General features: G+C 37.8%; 3 protein-coding genes across 6 annotated transcripts in view; 1 reads left to right on the plus strand and 2 right to left on the minus strand.

Annotated features, from left to right (window-relative positions):
- CDAN1 (codanin 1) overlaps positions 1-587 on the minus strand; it is a 40,298-nt gene extending 39,711 nt beyond the window's left edge. Inside the window, exon 1 of the mRNA XM_081967658.1 lies at positions 301-587. Coding sequence (XP_081823784.1) covers positions 301-393 — 93 coding nt within the window. The 5' untranslated portion in view covers positions 394-587. The remainder of the gene's footprint in view (positions 1-300) is intronic.
- A 55-nt stretch (positions 588-642) lies between these two features.
- On the plus strand, positions 643-6,470 carry LOC309399665 (uncharacterized protein). The gene is made up of 2 exons (XM_081967713.1): positions 643-1,594; positions 4,460-6,470. Exons 1-2 carry the CDS (start codon positions 787-789, stop codon positions 5,098-5,100), a joined length of 1,449 nt encoding a protein of 482 aa, XP_081823839.1. The 5' UTR covers positions 643-786; the 3' UTR covers positions 5,101-6,470.
- A 4,715-nt stretch (positions 6,471-11,185) lies between these two features.
- Positions 11,186-23,102, minus strand: part of TTBK2 (tau tubulin kinase 2) — a 73,718-nt gene continuing 61,801 nt past the window's right edge. For all 4 annotated transcript variants that reach the window (XM_081967617.1, XM_081967618.1, XM_081967619.1 and 1 more), the window contains exon 16: positions 11,186-18,973. In XM_081967617.1, the coding sequence (XP_081823743.1) occupies positions 18,505-18,973 (469 nt within the window). In that variant the 3' untranslated portion in view covers positions 11,186-18,504. The remainder of the gene's footprint in view (positions 18,974-23,102) is intronic.

Consider the following 23,102-nt stretch of genomic DNA (forward strand, 5'->3'; position numbering starts at 1 on the left):
GAGTGCACGGGACCTCGGGGTCAGGATTACGTGGTCGTCTCCACCCTAGCCCCCAGGATAAAAAGCGGATTCGCACACACCCTGGAGGCCCCAGAGGCGCCCTGCTCCGTAGCCTCCAGGGCCGCGCAGGAGGAGCACCTAAACAGGCAACGCGCGGCGGCTAGTCCTGCTTTCTTCCCGCCTCCTTTTCGATGCTTTTGACGGCGAGGAGAAACTTCGCCGCCCCCGCCAATTTCCCGCCCCGCGGAGGGCTAACTTAAAAGAAGCGCCGCTGTCGCCGAAGCGGGCTGCGCGTTTTACCTCTTCGGCGCAGCTCTGGCTTAACTTCAGCCACCGCACCACCGCGCCGGCTGCCACCTCGTCCCGCAAGAGCAGCTCCAAAGCGGCCGCCATCCCCCGCCGCCCTTGGAACCAGAGGCGCCGCTTTTGCAGCCTTTGGGGGCAGGCGCGCAAAGACGCTTCGCTGCTGCCCCCCCTCCCTCCTCCGAAGCAGCAGCGGGAGACTGGGAGGAGAAGGGGGAAAAAAAGAAGGGGCGGGGTCTAGTTTCCTTCTAACTCCGGGTTACTGCTCAGCACGTGAGGAGCGCGCGCGGGGGGGGGAGAGGTGGATGGGACGCCGGACGCGCGCTGGGTTGAGAGGCCGCCACCTCCACCCCCACCCCTGCGGGAAGGCGGGATCACAACTCTCAGGGGGAGCGGAAAAAAAAAGCGCGCGCGTGCTCCTGGAGCTGAAAGGCACGATGGGGGCGTGGCCAGAACCCTCCGGCTCCGGGCAAGGGGCGGGCAATGAAACGCATGGACGAGTGGAGGAGTCGAAGCCATTTCCCGGCAAAGCTCCCCATTGGGAGGCGCCGAAGGTTTGGAAGTTGGGGATTGGCGGGCCTCGCAGCGGGGCGGACTCAAAGGAGGTCCGCGGCAGCAGGGTTGCCTCCCCCCCTCCCCTCCCATGTCAACAAGCGGGGCGCCTGCGCCGGGGGTTTGCGCGTCTTTTCCTCTCATGCGCGGTATTTGCTGTCCGAGCGAGGCCCCGGGTTTGGCCTAGAGCCGGTGGCGCGGCGGCACAATAAAAAGCGGCCGGCCTTCCCCGTCGCGGACTCTCGGAGCGGCAGCCCCCTCTCTCTTCCCTCCTGGAGGTTTAGGATGGCGGAAGACTCGCCCAAGCGGCGCAAGGCCAATTTCAACGAGGCGGAGACGGAGGTGCTGATTGAGCAGGTGTTGAAACACGAGCAGGTGCTATTCGCGGCCGGGCCTGGCCGGGCCTCCCCGGGGCAAAAGCGCAAAGTCTGGGAGCTCATCCGGCATAAAGTGAACCCGGTGGCCGCTTGCCCTCGCGAGGTGGAGGACCTCAAAAAGCGCTGGCGGGACCTGAAGCGCCGCGATCGGAGCAAGCTCTGCCGCGTCACCCACGGCGCCGGCGGGGTCGCCCCGCACCCGGCCTCCTTCGGTCTCCTGATGGGCAACGAGGACGCCTCGCCGCCCGAGCACCTCCGATCCTACACCTCGGGGGGGCTGCCTGCCCCCAACGAGGCTCTGCCCATCGTCGGGGGCATCGACACCCTGGATCTGCCCAGAGCCTCCTCCGCGTCGGATATGGGTGAGTTGCAAAGGAGCCGGACCGCAGCCTCTTTCCTTGTCCGGGAGAGGGGCTGCCTCTCTTTCCTCCCCCCCCCCGCCTCGCTGCCCTTCCCTTCGCGGTCAACAATAGTCCCCCGTTGATTCGGGGGCTTTTTTCCCCCCGCGGAGCGGAACCGTGAAGAGCTCTTGGCCATCCCTTTTAAGTCTTGGTGCAGCCCGCATTTTCTCTTCTTGATACGCCCAGAAGAAAAGATGCTGGATGCCGCTTGGATAAGAACTAGCCTCCGATTACTGCAGCGGTTGGCGTTGCGTTCAATTTATGCGGCTAAAGTTCCCTTGTGGGTCAAGAACATATTGTGGAAGTGGGTCCTTTGGGTTAAAGAACTTGTTTCCAGGCTGATGCGATAAATATTCCTTTAGCAGATAGGAACATTATGGGAATGCCAAAAAATGACTCCTGCCAATTCAGTTAGATTGATGGGAACTCTTTCCAATGTAGTTAAGGCTTCCCATGCAATACCTGGAGATGAAACAGTGCGGAAGGCTCTGGTTTTGTTTTTACTGCTGAGCTCTCTAAAATGAACTAGAAAATACGAGAAAGTAAAGATGGGGTAGCTTGCATTTTTCACTTGCTGTAGCAGAAATATATTCTTTGTAAACATTGAAACTTTAGATAGGTTATGGAATTCCAACTGTGCTAAATTTTTGAAAATAGCCCAATGGATAGGTGCAGAACAAGGGGCAGAGCCAATTGTTAGAATATTAGAAACCAGAAGATTCCTGCTTGCTTAGGTTTAGAATGAAAAGTTTCAAAGGCGATTGCCAATGTCCTTTCCCTTCTTTCAGGAAACATTGCTAGGTTGAAGCAGACAGAGTTCAGCATCTTTTGGTATGGTTTTAGATGATTTGCAGTGGATAAACGTAAGGATTTTTGACTCCCCGTTATTTAAAACACTATAGATCTCTCCCATCCCAAGTAAATTATTTCACTGAAATGTATAGTTGAAATTAATTCAGAATATTTATTTTTATAGAAGGATAATATCATTCATTCATTCATCAAATCAAACTTTTAGATTGAGTTTCTTTAGTTTGTAATAATGTTTCTTCTGCACTAGGCTCCACTTCTAATTCTAATTTTAAAAAAAATCTATGGTCTGAAATCTTTTCTTACACTGAACATCAATTGTACAGGTAGTCCTCAGCTTAAAATCACAATTGAGCCCAACATTTCCATTGCTAAGCAAGACAGTTGTTAAATGAATTTTGCCCCATTTTACGGCCTTTCTTGCCACAGTTATTAAGTAAATCACTGCGGTTGTTAAGTTAGTAACATGATTGTTAAGTGAATCTGGTTTCCCCATTGAGTTTGCTTGTCAGAAGGTCGTAAGATGTTATAACATAACTCTGGGATACTGCAACCATCATAAATGCATGCCAGTTACCAAGCATCCCAATTTTGATCACGTGACTATGGGGATGCTGCAAAAGTGGTAAGGGTGAAAAACAGTCATAAGTCACTTTTTTCCATCTGTTGTAACTTCAAACAGTCACTAAACAAATGGTTGTAAACGTATACTGATCTGGAATATCTAAGGATGTGTTAGCACATGTTCCAGACTTTGTTCCCCTATATATGCGGCTTCATATTTTAAAGTAGAAATGGTAGTGGCAGTGCCGCCAGTAAAGATAACATTTTTGCTCTACGTTTCCATGTATTGCTTATGAGCTATTAATAAACCGGCAAGATTTAATCAATGGGGCAATCAGTGAGAGATGTTGAATGAGATATACTATACTCTGAATTATTCTACAGAGAACAAAATTTGGTTGCTTGCATCATATTCTGTGTTATTCTGCAACAATGCTGTGTTTAAAAACACTTTTTCCCAATATCTAATAGATGCATTCATACATCACTTTTGGCACAGCTATAGTAGGTGGTTTATAGAAGCACATTACATCAAAATCCACATTCTGGCTTAGTGCAGCATCTTTTTGCATAATCATTGATTTTTGAAAAACAATGCCCTCCAGTCAGTATTGAGTTCTGGCAACCGCCTAGACAATCCTTGCAGTTTTCTTGGCAGGGTTTCAGAAATGTTTGTCATTGCCTCCCAAGGCTGAGAGTGAGTGTTACTAGCCAGCGTTGTACCTAAGGCAGGACTTGAACTCGCAGTCGCCTGGTTTCTAGCCTACTTCATTTCTATACCACTTAGCAGCTTTGGCATAATTCTGTGTAGGTTCTTCATTTAAGCCAGGGAAATTACATAGTTTGTACAACATTTTTTTTTAAGGGAGGAAATTTTGAGCCTAATTTTTAATGCATGAAGTCCAAACCATTCTATTAGTTTTTAAATTTAATTAGCTTTTAAAAATAAAATTAATTTAATTAAATATTTGCATTTTAAGACATGAAAAAAACCTTTTCAATAATGAAGAAATTCTTCATCTTCTGTACATAAACAAAATACGTAAAGAAGATCTTTATGCATTTTAACATATAAACACTTTGAAGTGCTCTTCTCATAACATTTTTTCATTTCCTGGAAGAGATGAAAGTACAGTAAATAACAGAAGTAGATATTTTGTATAATACAGTATATTTACTTTTAATTTTTCCCTGTACTCTTGTCAGTTAAATTGTGTTGTGTTTTAAAAATAGTGTTCTCTCTGCTGTTATTCAATTTACAATTGATCTTTTCATTAATATATGTTCAGTTGCTGGTTGAAAATAGAACTACAGTTGTAAGTAATGATATCCAGCGAAAACTACATCATTTCAGAATGATTGTAGTCACTTTTTATTTGTTAGTCATACCCAGGCTTACTAATCAAGAATTCCATTCGTAAGGAGATTAATGTTTTATGCCTTTACTTTTAGGTTTTACGGATGATCCTGGTCCATCCCAACAATCGTGTGTGGAGAAAATAAATCTAAAAGAAGAAATAGTGGTGAAAGTAGTGGAACCAGAAGAAGATATGGCCGTTGTTCCTCCCAGTCAGGAGCAGCTCCCTTTTTTGGGGTTACCGAACGGAGGCCCTTGCGGAAAAGTAAAAGCCAAAACGAAAACTCAACCCCAGACAGACTCTAATGAAATTACAGAAGATGATCTCTTACAGATCCAACAGAATCAACTGCATATCATTCAATCTGGGTTTGATAGTATCAATCATAATCTCCGGCTGCTACATCAAGGAATGCAAGATCTCAACAACAGCCTCAGTGTCATGGCACATACATTAGTTGCTATGAAAAATGTCTACGTGAAAAACAATGCTGGTCCAACTACCTTTGCTACTGTCACTACCCAGACCACCGCAGGATACCTGAGTCCTGGGTCCCCTTTAGTCGAGGACAGAGTTAGGGTACCAGTGGCTGGGAGTAGTAGCAGAAGTAGCAGCTGCAGTTCCAGCTCAATGTCGCAAGAACCAGGCCCTTCAGAATTTCCTCGGCCTCCACACAGACCTATTAAGAAGGAACATTCAAATGGCTGTTATTATTTCTGTTTTGCAGATGTGTAAGACTTGAATACATGTAAAGCAACTGTGACATTTGAGTAGCTATCCTGTACCCTGCTCCGGCACTGCATCATGGCTAGCAGATTTCTCTAACTATTTGTTTCTGATAAATGCTAAATGTATGAAATCTCCAGTATTCCCATGTGCAGAAAGCCTGTATCATAAGTGGAACAACACTAGCTACAAATTGATTCAACTGACTGTGAGGGGCAATATAGCAATATTTAATGTTAAATTTAAAACAAATTGTAGAGCTCGGTTCTATACATGTTTACTCAGAAATAGGTCCTGCTGTACCTGGTCTGGTTAACTTCCAAGTAAGAATGAATAGGATTTACCTGACTGATGTTTTTATACATTAACTTGCTTAGAGGCAATAAATAAACTCTGACATTTTAATATTTCTAATGTTTAAAACAAGAATGAGGAGATAGCAGCAACTTTATTTTTTCTGGTAAAAACATGTCATATAAAACATCTTTTTATAACAATCTAAATTGGGAATTGGTAAAAAAAAATCTTACATTAAATGCTGCATAGTACCTTTCCCATAAAATATACCAGCGATGGCAAACTTTTTTTGGCTTGCATGCCATAAGGGGGGGAGCGCAGGGGGTAGTGCGCTGGCATGCTGCACCCATAATGCAACGTGCGACCCCTCCAGTGCACATGCATGCATGAGAGGCGCACCCCCCATTTTTGTCATGCTTTTTTCGCCCTCCCCAGGCTCCAGAGGCTTTATAGGAGCCTGGGGAGGGCGGAAACAGCCCCCTCCCCGGAGGCCTTCCGGAAGCTTCAGGGACCTTCAGGAGGCTTCCCTGAAGCCTCCAAAGGGCAAAAAAGGACCCTACAAGCAAACCGGAAGTCAGTCTCTGAAGCTTCCGGAGGACTAAAAACAACCCTCCAAGCAAACCAGAAGTTCATTCAGGGAAGCTGAAGCCTCCAGAGAGCCTCGGGGGGGGGGGTCTCTTTTCACCCTCCCCACGCTCCTATAAAGCCTTTGGAGCCTGGGGAGGGTGAAAAATGTCTTTTAAAAAGGCTGAATTCAGCTGGCCAGTGTGTGCATTGCTGACAGGGTAACGCCTCGCATGCCCTGACAAATGGCTCCGTGTGCCACCTGTGGCATGCGTGCTATAGGTTCACCATCCTGGAAATATACCATACTATAGAACTTATCTGCTCTAGCATTGGGAATGAATTGAAGTACTAAACCACCAGCAAAAATGTTTGTTAGTTTTCCTGATTATTCCTCCATTATTGCTCATGCCTCACTGTTCAGAATACAACTTCCCCAACAAAACACTTTGCACAAAATACGCAGAGAAGGTTGCCTTTTGTTTACAATAAAAGGAAATTTGTTCCCCCTCAAAAAAGCTCAGTATTCTTGGGACTTATTTTCTAATGGGGAAAAAGTCTATGTAGGGATATATATAACTTGGTACACAGATGACTTACTCTCTGGAAACAAATACTGTGGGGTTAAGATACCCCTAACATCCGGGGGGGGGGGTGTTCTGTTAAGATACAGCCTGTTGTGCCTTAAAATGGCTTCTACTGTACAGGGCAATGGAGTTGCTATGGTAGTGGCTTCAAAGTACTCCACAAGGGGCCTCCCTCTGGTAAGGGGGAAAATGCAACATTAGAAATTACATTTGGTCCGGACATTTTCCTCTATAAATAAATACCTGAACAATGCCGGGTTATCAGCTAGTGCTTTATATATCATACTTATCCAGGGCTCAATGTAGTCTTAAGACAGTCAAAATCACCTGCAATACAGATAAGTCCTCAACGTATGACCACAATTTGGACCAAATGTTTCACTGCTAAGCAAGGTGGTGGTTAAGTAAGTTTGCACCTGATTTCTCAACCTTTTTTTTCCAGAGTTATTAAGCAAATCACTGCAGTTATTAACTGAATCATGTGGCCATTAAGCAAATCCAGTTTCTTATATTGATTTGTCAGATGCTGGCTGGGAAATTTGCAGATGATAATCACATCATCCTGGGACACTGCAACCATTGTAAATACATGCCAGTTGCCAAGTGCCAGATTTTAATTATATGACCAGGAGGATGGTACAATAGTCATAAGTCACAAGACCTGTTATAAGATTTTTATTTCCAGCACCGTTATAGCTACAAACAAATGGTGGTGCAAGCCAAGGACTATTATCCCATGATCCTGACCATTTGATCAGTCTCAGTAGGGAAAATGAGAATTGTGCATCCAAGGTGGTTTATGTTTTGTGCACTTACCATAGTTGTTAGTCAACAAGTTGTGTCTTAGTATAAGGTATGAGCCTTATAAGTGTGAGTGGGAGAATGGTTTTAAAAATAACCTTCATTAAAACAAATTACAATAGATGTAAACCATTTAGTGTATCTGATTCATATAAGGATTTTTTTTAGTTAAAAAGAGGATCTTGGTATCCTGAGTAGACCTATTACAGCAGAAATATTTTTTTAAAAAAATATCACTCCAAGAAGGATATAATCTATACCACGCTTACCTTTTACCTTGAAAATATTCAAATTTGACAGTTTTATCTTACTAAAGTTAACTAAAGTAAAAATAATAACACTATCTTTTCAAGACTCTACTGCATACAAGTTGTTCCATTCCACGCTAACCTTTGTGCTTGCATTCTGATATCTGAAGCCTGGGTAAAAAGCAGTATATTTATTATAAAAGTCTTTATAGAGGTCTTTGCACAAAACACTATTTCAGTGTGAATTATATTGAGAGACCTCCATAAAGGTATAGAAAGATGTTAAATCTCAAATAGTATGATCAACTTTTCTAAGGCAATGGGCCTTATAGATACTAATAAGCTGGGTGCCTTCTGCCAGATTCACAGAACTGAATGAGAATTTAGAATCAAATTAAGAAATTTCAGCATTAAGGAACTAGTAGAGGTATTAATATAATTTAAATATTGTGAAGAATCACTTGGGGTAGATATGTATCTTCAATTATTATTACTTGTCTATAAAATATTTTGAAAATGTAAAAGGCTACCATTATTCTAGGCAGCACCTGATGGTTTAGTTACATTGTATTTTCCATCTCAATGTTCTGTTATGATAAATTTTGGCTTCTAGCAGATAAGAGTTTTAATGCATTAGTCTCATATAGACATGCCTCATTTCGAATTGCTTCATATTAAAACCATTGGATGTTTATGCAGTCACCTTTAAAAAAAATACACATTTTTAATCAGCCAGAGACATTTTGAAATATAATTTTTTTTTACAGGACACGCATACATAGCCATCCTCAGGTTTGAATACAGGTACACAATAGCATACTATTTATACTTTTCGTTGTAATCACAAAACAAATCAGACTTTGAACAATTAGCAAAATAGATTATAAATCTTCAAGTGTTCAAGTTGAAATATGTATTTTGTGGCCCATTATTATTACCATTGACAGCCAGTTTGGTATAGTGATTAAATTATCAAGCTAGAAACTTTTCGGGCCATCCTAAGATATAAAGCAAATTTTGTGTTAATTTTCACATAATGATTTGATATATATTGAATCAACTTGAATATTTATTCATATTAGCAATGGATTCCTAAGATTCTATTTCAATAGAAAGGAGCTGTGATTCTGGTAGCCTTTTGAGGTAAGTGGTATTCCCATTGATTAAGCTATCTTTGCTTTGGATACAGCAGTTGAGGCAAATAATTATTAGAGGCTTCAGAAAATCCTCTGGTAATATGCTTTGCCTCAAAGTATGTATTATTTAAACTATGATTCCTTTAACTGTCCTTCAAAGTATTTTTGTCATAAAATATGCAATTTTTCAATCATACTGAAGCAGCATACAAACAGCACCAGTTTAAATCTTCAAGATGGAGTTGATTCTATACGAATATTTGAAGAAAAGTGCTCTGCTTTAATGTGGCAAGTATAATAAACAAGAAAATATTCCAGATACTTTACCAGAAAAAAATGTGCCACAAATAACATCTTTCCTGCCTTCCTGTGGATTTTTCTTGTCCTATCCTTGCAGTTGTAAATATTTTGTTCGATAGTCTAAAACAGGGATGTCCTATCTTGACAATTTTAAGACTTGTGGTCTTCAACTCCCAGAGTTCCCCAACCAGCCATCTTGAAGTCCACAAGTTAGACACCCCCCCCCCCCCCGGTATCAAAGGTGAAACGATGTACTCTAATTTTAACATTAGTAAATACAAATTTACTAAATTTCACACTATGGTATGTGTGTGTGTGTAAACATTTACATACACATATGCAACAGTGTAGAAACTTGTAAAATTGTGTTTAACTTTTATTAATATTAAAATATTGGTAACATTTTTTAACTATACACTAGTGTCAGAGGCAAAGAAGTCTGCCCTTGGGTCTTGACTGAAATCATTCAGATTTGAAGCATAAATTGGGGTTGCAATATAGCGTATCCCATCTTCTGAAGGAATTATGACCACTACACACAAACTATTAATCATGTTCATTCAAGAAATTTGACCCTAGTAAATGATCAGCATGTAAGTGTGATAAGAAATATTTTTGTTTTGTATTACTGCATTTCTTTATATATTCTGGTCTATTCTTTTGCTCCTATTTTATGCCACCATAAAATATGATAATGTTGTGGGGAGTTAAAAGATTCTGCCACATGTTGCCATATCTGGCCTGAGATCTACAATATGTTCATTTATTTATTCATTTACACAATTAGTTTTGCTATATAATATACAGTAGAACATTGCTAATAATGGAAGATGATGTGTTTAAACCTTTGCTACTCAGAGTGTGGCGAAATTAAGTATGGAAACTGAATTGGCATCATGTTCTCATGTAAGGCTCACTTCCTGTACACCACTGTAGTAAGTGGCTGTTCTAGACTGAATGGTTCAATACAGATATAGACAGTAATTCAAAGATTGCAAAAAAAAGACCTTTCCTAAGATAACAATAGGTCATGGTGACCTACTGACATGTGCAGTTGTTTTGTCAAATGGGTTTAACTTGTTACTATTCTCTTGGCCCTGGTTTATTTTTCACTTTCATGGATAGATTATATAATGTGAGCAATGTGTGAATAATGATTAAACAGGAACAGTTTTACGGCAGAAATCTGATACACTACACATCAGTATACACATCCTGACAATGCTTAGGAACTTTATGCATAGCTACTGAAGTGTCCAAAATAACAGTACATTACACAGAAATATAATCATACTTATTTGTTGCTAAAATATTTAAAGATACAATTAATTGATATTTACTATCTAAATACTTTTGATTCTGATTTTCTGATTCCCTAGATTTAAAATATTAAACTTTGATGTTTAAAAAATAAGTCTAATACTAATATTCAACTGTTTTATATTTATTTTATGGGCATGACACTGCATTCTAAAACATTTTTAAAAGCAAAATACAGGCAATCCTTGATTAACAACAGCTCATTTAGTAATCACTCGAAGTTACAATGGCACTGAATAAAGTGACTCATGGCTATTTTTCACACGACTGTTGTAGCATCCCCATGGTCACATGATTCAGATGCTTGGCAACTGATACATATTTATGACGGTTGCAGTGTGCCATAGTCATGTGATCATCTTTTGTTACCTTCTGACAAGGAAGCCAGATTCAACCATATTACCGTATTACTAACTTAACCACTGCAGTGAACTTAACTGTGGCAATAAAAGTAAAATGGGACAAAACTCAATAACTATTTTGCTTAGCAACCAAAATTTTGAGTTCAATTCTGCTTGTAAGTAAAAAATTATCTGTATACCCAAGCTCTGCTAATAGGGATAGGGTGAACCCAACAGTAATTGGTTGGATGTGCTACCAAGAACTAGAGCAAGCAGAAAAACATCCATATTTATCCATATTTATTTCATCACTGTAGAAAAGATTTATTAAAATGCTGCATTAATTATTAATTTCACAGATCTGCATTCCTCTTTTCAGCACCAGTTCCATTTTCCAGAGGAAAAAATATTGTTTTTCATAGCTTGTTCCAATTTACATTATATCCAAAACTATTTTTAGAGGAGTTCCATTAAAAATAAACTGACAAATCTAGTCAATGTTGTTTGCATGCTGAATGATTTTTATTTATAACCAGTTTATAAAAATAAAATACAAAATAATTTAAAAACAGAACTCAAAACATTTACAAAAACTTGATATGATACAAATGGGGTAAAATAAATAACTACATCTTTATGTACAAATGAGCATTATAAAGACACCATTGTCAATACCTTGTTTCTGAATGACTGAGCAAAAATGGTAAGACATCTAATCTGAACTCTGAACACAAGGAAAGAAAAGTTTGAAATTCTTGATGCTACTAGGTTACCTCTCCAGAATATTATTTATCTCAATTCATTGTATAATCCTTGAAATAGTATTTTCTGAATAAATAATGGATGGCTTTTCTAATTTAAAAAAAAAGTCAGACTGTTGAGAATTTTCAAATTAATATGGTCACCCCTGGCTTTGAAATTTAATTTTAATTTATTTGGATTTATTTATTTTTTGCAATAAAGAAGGCAAAACATAAAACATAACAGGCCATGAATAATTCTCTAATAAAGGGAAAGATTTAGATATTCACTTTCTGATCACTGAGGAACAACATGCAACCGGAGGTTAAGAAAACCTGTTCTAGAGAATCCAAGGAGCTGTGTAACACATCCTTTTTAAAGCAAGCTTTTACCTGTCAACACAGCATTAATATTACTCTCCTTTGTACTGGCCCAAATAGCTGAAACACTTCAGATCTGAGACCTCAGCTGTTACTTTGCAAAGGAGAGAGAAATGGGAAGGGCTCAGTGGCTCCTACTTTATGCCAAAGTGAAATGAAGTACTTGAGTACGAGCACACAAATTCACCCCTGAATTGACACAATTCAGCAAAGATCAATACACAATTCAGCAAAGATCAATACCCAATGGACCATTTATGTGTTCCCTGTTCTGCTCCAGGATGGAAAAGGTCATTCCATATTCTTGGCCCCTGAAAATTATTTCTACCTAGCAGCAGCAACTATATACAGGGGAGAGATACTTGTTTTAGCACTATACAATCTGTCTTCCAGGTTTAAAGAAAAAAAATATTACCAAATTGAATTTTTGTTTCCTTAATTCATTCTTTCAATCATTTTAAAAGGAAATAAGTTAGGAACTTTTGTGCTAATTTATGCCAAACTGAGAAACCACAATTTAGTGGGATGAGGCATTATTCTCGTTTTGTTTTTCCTCTCTGAAGAATAAATAGGGAGGGGAGAATCTTCATTAACTCTTCTCTTCCAGTAATATTCTATCTGACCCCCAATCTTCTTTTGCTTTCTCCAATTTTCCAATAGAAAGCGTGTACTGCATTATTCAATTCTGGGATAGTCCTGCTGGCAAATTACAGTCTCAACCTAACCCAATATTTCCCAGTGGAAAATTAAGGCAAAAGGCTGAAATTTAAGATGAACAAAAGACAAAAATTATCAAAGCAAAGTTCCTGTTTATGATCTAAGAAGTAAATTTAAAAATTCACATACTTTGATAAATTTTGAAGAAATGTCTTTTCAAATGATCACTCCTGTTAAAGTGTGATAATGAGCTCTTTTTACTAGCAAAAACAAGTATTTTGAACTGTAATCTGAGCACAGAGAATTGTGTGAAAATTTAAGATATAAAGGAGTATTATCATTACTTAGATTCTCTCTGTATCCCATCATAGTGTTTTCTACATTTAAAATGTCCTTGGGATAAATTATTGCAGTAGAAAAGGAATACCTTTCTTTGAACTGTCTAGAAGCAAGCTGAACTGTGTTCATAAAAACAACTTGCTCATCTAAACAACCACAGAAGTTAAACTCAAATATTTTCTAGTTTTAAGAGTTTGCCATTATTATTGTTTTTCTAGTTTTAAGGGTTTGCCATTATTAGTGTTACTAAAACAATGATAGAAACCAATTAATAGTACTAGAATAATGAAGCTATCGCTAAATTTAAAAAAAACAAGACCAGATAGTAGTTCTTATTGTTTCTTTCTCTCAACATACAGCCTATTGCATTATAATTATATGAATGAGTATCTGAAATAGAACACAAAAATTGTAGAAAAAGCAGCATTACATGTGTATTTCTGTTCATATGAACATTGTTAGTCAACTGGTTATTAAAATGCAGGCAGTAACAAATGTCTCCATACATTTGATTTGAGGACTGAGCTCACCTATCTCCTTAACCTGTTTTCTTTTTTAAAAAATGGTAAAGCAAAAAGATTATACAAACAAGAACTATAAGCATGAAATCTAGTGTTTTGTTTTATATTTAATATACAATAACAGAAGAGATTGTGCAGTCAGATTATCTAGTGGGGTACACAATCAATTCAGGGAAGTATCTATTAGCTATTATTAGTCATGACTCATAAACGAAGCAGACAATATATTATACACATGGGATCTCATTCATCCAAGTTGTCTCTCAGGTGTTAATGCAGTTCGCAGAATCTGCATGTTTTCCTCATGACTTGCCTAATGTAGGAATGACCCCTCCATACCACAGCAGCAAAATTTATAGTACACTAAAAGAAAATATAGCAGGGAACGGACATCATGTTGGATTCTCTTATGGCTGAATTGAAAGGTGCTCTTGAAACTTAAAAAACCTCTTAAGACAGGATGGTCAGAGGATCCATTCTCTAAGCAAGACTGGTACTAGAAGATCAATGCTACCTAAACAAAAGACTGGATTAACCTTAATGTCAAACATTAAATGATCATAACTAGAGAAGATAGCATGGCTAGTAGAGCATAGTTGACAACATACCAGCTAAGACTAACCATCTAAATTTTCCATTCTAAATCATATTTTAAAAGATTTTTCTCTCGAAGATATAAACCAGTTGTCCTTATTTTCCACATTAAGATGTTTTACTTGAAGCAGAAAAAGAGAATGTGAAAGCAATATTTTAAGATGATGGATAGATTTTGAAAAATGCAGGCACTCTTTCACACTTTTAAGGGTCTTAAAAAGTATATATTCTATATCATTCAGTATCCATATATTAAAATTATTGTCCTTTGTCTTCTGGAAACTGCTTTTATATACACGGATTACTATTACAGACTAGACAACTGGCATTGTTTATATTGTTTGTATTTATTGCAGGAAGCAACTGAGCTATTAGAGAACTACATCTATTCAAACTCTAAGAGCAAAGACCTATAGCTCTGATTAGAGCAGTCCTACTTGAAGAAAAAGATGACCAACTAAATTTAACTTCTGAACACTATCAAGAACAATATGTCAAGGCATTTTCTTGACTTTTAAGAAACCTAAGCAAAGAAGACTACACTTGGAGCTCCATGTTTTTGATACAAATACAATATAAATGGACAAAATATTTCTGATGCAAAGGTAAATGTATCTGTTCTAAGAGTATGCATTTGTCTACAAAGACATTACAGATGGTAAGTTTCAGCTGCTTTTGATTCCATGCAGTACAATTACACTGTAGACAAAAATATGATGTAAGGATTAATGTGCCTGGAATGTACCTTTAATTCTAAAAAATTATGCCGCCACCACCCCCAACCAACCCTCAACAGTCTGGCAGGATTTTTTTTTAATTCTTGCTAAAACCCCAGGATAATGTCGATCCCTAAAGCAGCAACTTTTCAGCACAGCAGCAACAGTGCCAGAGCCAGTATATCAACATCTGATCATTCATACAACAGAGCAGGTCTGAATGAAGGTAGATGGTGCTCTCACTTGAGTTTAATTGGCTAAATGTTCTATGTACTCTACAGAACGAATAAAAAATAACATTTCTTATTCTGGCTCAAGCTGTGGAGGGCAGGACTTGCTTATTCAGATTAAACCATGCATATTAATTGTCTTGTCTTTTACTAACATTAATCTTGAAACTTACTATTCGAGACAAACTAGATTAATACATTCTTTCTCAAAGTTACGAGCACAATTATTTTATTAACTAAAGGTATTGTAATCAAGATTAACTCACAATACTTTTTTGGTTTGCTTCCTGAAGCAGTAAATGTTGCGGAAAGAACAATGCACATTAGTAAAAAAATCATTGATTACTACAGAAAGATGAGAGTGATGATAGTAGTCTATTACAATAATTTAAAGCTTTGTTAGTAAACCATTGGTTTTCTAATAACTATTAGGTTATGTTTTGGCAGAATGACAACCTAAAAAGTGAATCCACTCAATACATTAAAAACACATTGACATTAACCTGTGCTTTCCACAATGACCATTTAGTCTGGAACATGCCTCCTTGCATTTCTACAACATGGAAATAAATACAAATGATTTTAACATAAAAGAATCTGAACATTACGGTAACATTGGGATACATATACCATTTGTAAGAGAAATGTATAATATTTCTACAACATTCTTTTTGTTAATGCATAGAGTAGATATTGTTTTGTCCCTGACAGCAAAGCATGAAAATAAATCTTTGGGATATGCATCTCCATACATGCAAGGGAAACTGTTCTTACAATACTGATGCTCTGGACATATTTATGAAGAAGTTCCTCCTGGGATTATATAAAACCTTGCAGATTATGCAAATAATTTAAAAATGGTTATGTGTAAAGGAAGGCTTTTTAAAGTTGGATTTGAGAAACCAGATGAATTGATATCAATCCCCCAAAAAGGAATTATAATAAAGAAATCATATAGCTTTGTTGTTTCTTATATCAACTCAAATTATACAGCTTCACAATACATTCTCTGGAAGCACTTATTGGAAAAGAGCTGAACATGTAGAATATTTCAAGCACCTAAATTATTGGAATAACGTGCTTGGCTGAATGTATCTCTATAGAGCTGATAAATGTTTTTTAAAAACTGTCTTTTTTACTGTCAGTAGCCTAAAGAGAGAGTCCCTGCATTGTTGCAACAAGTAGAGAACAGGGGTAAAAGCTGGCAAGGCAAGATGAAGAGAAATTATTGACTTTTTAATATCACGCATATCTATTTATCACCAACAGTATCATGACACACACTTTAACAGAAAAAGTTCTCATAAGGGATTAGAAAAATACAGAAAGAGGATGAAAAGACAAAATCAAGACCCTACACTGACCTTGGCTAATTAAATACATAGTTTCTCAAAGTCCTTCCATTTTATTCAGAATTGTAAAAGTGAACTGTCAATGCTGATACAAAACACTGAATTGCCAAGCAACTCCATTTTGAGTACTCTCTCTGTTCTGAACTGAGCATGAAAAATATTCAGCTTTGTGCATGCCAGCAAACAGGAATAGCAAGACCAAGGGCATATAATTCAGGCACATAACTGAAAGAATACAGCATGATCTGTGGTCCATAATTTTACAAATGTAATGGGAAATTATATAGAAGCATATATGTGTATGTATGTATGTATATATTTATAAATATTTATAATATATAACTTACTATAAGAACATGCAATTATTGGTATAGTACCTATTATACAATATAATACAACAGATCTTTTAAATCATTCAGTTTCTCAAAGTATAGCAAATATGCTCCAGCTAGTGCACTCTCTCTGTAGTGCTTGAAACCTGAATGAGGCTACGATTCCACACTGTGCTACATTACTTATGGGGAAAAATACATATTTAAGAGTAAAAAATTTCCAACACATTCTGACAGAAGAAGAGAATTCAGTGCAGCTTCAATGCAGCATTAGAAACGTGTTAGCTCACAGAGAAAATGTTCCCTTTTTTATCCAGAGTTACAATTTTGGCAGCAAATAAAATAACATTAAATTAAAAATAATTTATGCTGGCTAAGGCATATTATGACTACAACAAGCAGATCAGTAATCGCCAAAGTTCCTCTTATATTTAGCTTCTTCTAATCCAGATCTCCATTTAAAGAACTGGTCATACTTACTTTACATTCTGCATTGTATTCCATTTCATCACTGTTTTCTGAATCTGGCAATCTAAATCAATCACAACTATGTTTGGGAAAACTAGAAATTGCCAATCTTATTCAGTAAGTAATATTTTGGGGAAATGAAAGACTATCTTTAAACACGTATTTTAGTGTCCTCTTTTCCATATTTCAAATCAAGCATATTTTGGAGGAAGTGAGAGGGAATCTAACATGTACATCTACACTATGGCAAAATCATGAGGATGCTGCGATCCCCTTTAATAGATATAGCACTATTGGTCAGTTATTGGCTCTGTAGATATTGGGAAATGCGCGTTCTACTTTTTTCTGTAGAATATAGGATTAGAGACTTTAACATTTCAAACACAGTCCTGTAACCGTATCCTAGCAAGTATTGCCTCCTAGAGAAAATAAAGGATCTGCTAATTTTCTCTAGCATACTTCAGTCACTTTTATAAAGAAGTTTAAAGCTTCAATTTTCTTCTAGATTAAGAATGAAGTTTCAAGTTTAAATCTGTAAACATTTCACCTCTTCTTCAGTTTGATAACACTGGAGATGAACATTATAGTAAAGTTAAGTGAATGAAGTATTTCATAAAAGATAAAAGATTGTAGTTAAGTTTTACACTGGCTCTCTCAGTGATGCCCTGAGAAGTGATTGCATTCTAATGTAACTATAAAGATGTTACATGATCCCAAACCCTTTGTATTTCTACCATAATTTAAGATTATCTGACTTTTATTTTATAACTGGAACTGGCCCTAGAAATTAATAAACAGTTAAGTAATCAAACGGATCAGAACCCAAACAGATAATAGAAGCGTTGGGATCTGTAAATATAAGTACACATTGTTACCTCAAGCTCTTAAAATACAGGGTTGTAATCCTGTGCAATTATATAAATACTTTTTTCTTTTGATGAGATAATTATCAATCAAGAAGGAATGTGGGCAATGGACAAAGTGAAATTGTTTCTGAAAAAGGCCAATATTACACATAAGACTTTGTAGAATTTTGCTGTGCCAAATAATGTGCTTTTTAAAATATTTAAAACATAGCAGCTGATTAAACCTCAAGCATAGTAGTGTCCCAGTATATTTCTTTCATGTTTTATAATTTTCCTTGATGAAAAGCTAGAGTCAGCTTATTGTTTTAATAAATAATAAAAAGGAAAGAAAAATCATAAACACTAATCTCCCAAGCAATGTGATTCCAGATGGACTTTCTGGCTGCTCCATCTCCACTCTCCAGCTTCCCTGATCTGCTTGCTGCCCTTTCCTGGGCAATGCCTGGCCACTCCTGTATAAAGTGAGCCATATAAATAATTCATCTTAAAAGTTGTTTTTCTCCAAAAGTCAGAATAAATGCTAATCTTTGAAGACGGTCCCTTTTTTAAAATACACAGTACACAGACAAAACATGCATTAGATTGAATGGAGAGGGGGGTTGACACCTGACAAGATTCAGTTCCTATCTGCTAAGTTTATTGGCTGATTTGTTCTTCCCAGTGGGAGGTTTAATGCTAGAAGAGTGATGGCAAGAGCTACTAGATCCTTTCAGACCGTTTTTGCTAGATTTGTTGTAGCAGTGCTCTTGTTGACAGGATCTCCTGGAAGATGAAGAGCCTGAAAGACTAGGAGGCGATTTACTCCTTCCAAGATGTGGGGATGAACTTCTCTGCTCATGGTGTGGCCTTCCACCCCGAGATGGTGAAGAACTGGCAGTACGGGGCAGAGAAGAGCTCCTAGGGGAGGCACTGGGACTGCGTCTGGGAATGACTGGGCTTTTGGGCGGAGTCTTGGGGCTATGTGGAGATCCTGGACTCTTAGATTGTGAAGGGCTTCGTGGTTTTTGAGATCCATTCTGAAGGATCTGAGCCAGGCGGGAGATCAGGTCTGAATCAGAACTGCTACTTCCTAGCACTTTGTACCTCCGCAACCTTGAAAAGAAAGAAAAAAATTGTCATTTCTGCATTCTGTTCTTTAATGCAGGATTTGTCATATTACATGTATTTTATGTATTTCTATGTTCAACTAAAGTTAGGCTTAAAAATGTTTACATTACATTAACAGTCACCTCACAACTAAATTACTGCAATTCTCTTTACATAGGGCTGCCTTGAAGACAATTCAGAAGCTACAGCTGATCTCAAATGCAGTGCACAAGGAGTAATAGAGATCCTTGTTATGTCCATGTGTCATTGCTGCCTTTTGACTGTACTGGCTACTAGTTAGCTTCCGGATGAAATTCAAAGTTTTGGTCATCATCTATAAAGCCTTTCAAGTTTTCAGCTGTTTCTGCTGGTCTAATATACTTGGGCAGAGTGAATATGCTCCAAGTCCCTTTAGTTAAATGCTGTCATCTTGTGGGAACAAGGAAGCATTCCTTCTCTGTTGGTTCATGCTCTGTGAAACAGCATCCCTGTTAGAGATACATAAGGCTCCCACTCTTCAAGTATTCCAGAAGTCTCTTAAAACCTAATTCTGGTTACGCTGTTTCTGGAGTCCAATGTTTTTTTTTAAATGATATTGATGCAATCTTGTTCAGGTGGTCCTGTTGCTTATTTTTATGTTACCTAGAATCTTCTTAAAGTTGGGCAACATTAAAAACTAATAAATTAACAGGAAAGAAATCTATATAAGTCATCCCATATATGAATCTATATAAGCTCTGTTAATTTGATGGGTAGGAAAAAGGAACAAATATTGTTAGTACAATAAGGACACCGCCAATATGTTATGATTTTCTTGTTGAAATCCAGAAGCACTTTCTCAGATATTATTTGAACACAAAAAACAACAACATCATTATTCAAAACTGATTTTTAAAGTTTAACAATCTATACTTTTTAAGATTGTGTTAACTGGAGCTTTGTGGTTTATTTTTGACATATTTTAACTGTTTTCTTATTTGCTTATATTTGCAAATTTTAGTATAATTGATTTCCTATATCTAACTTTTTACCTATATAAAACTTCCATCTATCATGCAACCTCAGTCTGTATTATATACCTATATGATATACCTATATCATTGGTGAAAGCTGTTAAACAAGACTGTCCACTCATCCCCTTCCTATTTATTTTTTGCATTAATGATATTATAATGATTAAGGAATCACAGAGCTTTTTTTCTCGCTCATAGAAATAGATGCAAAATCTTAATTCTAATATATACTGATGACATGACTCTTGCACCAAAATTGTCTTTAAAAGACTGCTGGTCATTGCCTGAATATTGAGAAAGAATAAAACTGAGGCAATGAACTTTGGCACAAGTAACATGGAAAAAACACACAGTCAATTAACATCCACAAAATATAGCAAAGTTCTTTTTTCAAATATCTAGCACCTCCTTCTGCAAGTGGAGGACATGTGATATATTTATTGTTCTGTTAACTGCCTGATGTACAATAAGACTTATCCTGAAAGGTTTTTTTTTTAATTAAAAGGAAGGCAACTTGTAACCACATCTGAAATATTTCAGGACAAAGCTCAGATATTACATGGAATGGGGAATATAAAGACTATTGCTCAGTTGAAAATAGTCCAAAACAATGTCTTCCCCCTAGGTATTCTGTTTCCTGTCTAAGGATGAAAGTAGGTCTACCCTCAATCTCTGTTAAGACTCCATCTTGCATTGCCATGGTACTGTGAGAAATTAGAAAGCTTTCAACAATCCTGCATATTTAAATCCTGTTATTTGCATTATATGGGTGGGAATCAATGGATCAAACTTTTCTCTCACATACTATAATTTTTCTGCCACTTGTTACAGAAATGAATTACTCAAGCAGAGAAAATTTAGAAGTTGACTCTCTGAAGAGGATACCAGTACACATGGTACTGTAGTAATAGTCCATTCAGATTTTCATTGTCCACCATTTATAAAAAACATAGAAGGCTTTCTTAGTATAGGTAGTTCTCACTCAGTGACTGCTTCACAGAGCAACCTGAAGATTACAAAGTAATTTTGTGAGCAATGCCTGCATTTATGACTTTTGCAGTGCATGTCTCTCTCTCAGCCATATATTTACCATTACAGTCAGCTAGTACTCATTGTCCTGTGTAAAATTATAAGCACAGAGATGGTCACATGATTTTAGTATGGTTCCTTAAAGAGGACTATCCGTGTCTGGCTAATATTCCCAGTGTTCCACTACAGAGGCTTTTACATTCCACTACTTACAGATTATGCCTGTAGCATATCTCAAAGAGCGCTTTTGCAAAACAGTCAATGAAACAGCACCTTTGTTCCTACGGTGCTGGTCAAGTGGAAGACATAATTCTCTAATGAGATTAGGAAGAAAACACTGATAATGTACCTAAGGAGTTGGAGGCAAAAGAACTGAATGACCCTTTCCCACATGCAATTCTACTTATTAGCAATCAGATGGCTACTTTTGTTATTTAGTTTGTGTTATTCACAACACTAATATAGCCACCTATCTCATATGATGATTTTAGGCAGCTCACAACATTCCATAAAACATACTTAAAAACACACCCTTTCCCCCATATCCCAGATCAAACATCCTCATAGTTAAATCTCCCATCCTAGCCCAATGGTCAAGGAAAGAACCATACATCTTCACAGCCTTCTGGAAGGCTTAAAGGGCGGGGGGGTCTCTGCTTTCTGGTGGCATTGTGGCAAACACTGAGGTGGCCACTAAAAATATTTAAGAGATAGAATCTGGAGCACATTCATACTATCTAAACTAGTAGGATAAGCAGATAACCTCAGGGAGAGACTGTCCTCCAAGTAACCAGGCCTTGTGCCATGTATGTCTTTAAAGGAGACAGCCATCCAGAGTCACCTTATCCAGGAGATGGGCAGCATATAAATTTGATAAATAAAATAAAAAGAAATAAAATAACCAGCACTTTGAATTGAATCCAGAAAGCAATTGGAAGCCAGTGCAGTTCATGCAGCAGTACTATTGCTGAAATAAACTACAGGACACCCAAAACTGCGTGCCACTGCATTCTGGACCAGTTGCAGTTTCCGTATAATTTTTAAGGAAAGCTCCATGTAGATCACACTGCAGCAATTCAAACAGGAGGTGCTTAAGACATCAGTGATTGTGAGCAAGATCTCCCAGTCCCAGAATGGGTGCAATTGGTGCAAAGGTAGATTTGTCTAAAGGACTTCATGGCCTCAACTGTCACCTGCTCCTCCAGCAAGAACCATGAGTCCAAGAGAACCCCAAATTGCAGATCAAATCTGTGCAGGGGAATATTATCCCATCAAGAGTCAAAAATGTCAATTCTCCAGATGCCGGAGGGTCAAAACTCCTTTTGCTAGGATTGATTCAGACCTGTTCTTTCCTCATACAGGTCTTTACAGTTCCAGGGGCTGAGCCAGCACCTGAATAGCATCATTTCCCCAGCATGGGGTAGAAATGTATAATTGGGTATCATCAGCATACTGATGTATAATTGGGTATCATTATAATTGGGTATCATCAGCATACTGATCTCTCCCAAGAGTTTCACATAGATGATAAATAGGAAGGAGGAGAGACTTGAGAGGCATCCCAAATAATAAGGTTCTAGGGCTAGAACCTGTCTTCCCCCACTAGCATTGACTGGAGCCATGGAGAAAGAAAGAGAACCACTACAATTCAGTGTGCCCCACTCCCAGACTCTAGAACTGGTTGATGGTATCAAAAACGGCTAAGAGGGTCAGAATGGACACACAAACCACATCGTAAACTCTCCAAAAGTCATCCAGGTGCTATGTTCTCTTTTGAGCTCAAAAATACACTTCTAAATTCCAAACTGTAGCACTAGTTTAGTTCAGCTTAATTTCTTTGCATGTGGCACATTTTTACGCAAGTTGCATTTCTTTTTATTTATATTATTTTTATATTTTATTTCATTTTAAATCTGTTGTCTTTTTATTATTGTGTGCTGCCCAAAATCAGGTGCTTATGAGCTGGGCAAGCAAGTAAATGTGATAAATTAAATAAAGTTCTACTATGTTATCATCTACTCACAACAATAAAATCATAACTTACTGACTGTATTATATAATATAAACATAGTGTATTTTATTTCTATTTTCTT

This window comes from Natrix helvetica, assembly GCF_964273705.1.
Source record: "Natrix helvetica genome assembly, chromosome: 1".
NCBI classification, from domain to species: domain Eukaryota; kingdom Metazoa; phylum Chordata; class Lepidosauria; order Squamata; family Natricidae; genus Natrix; species Natrix helvetica.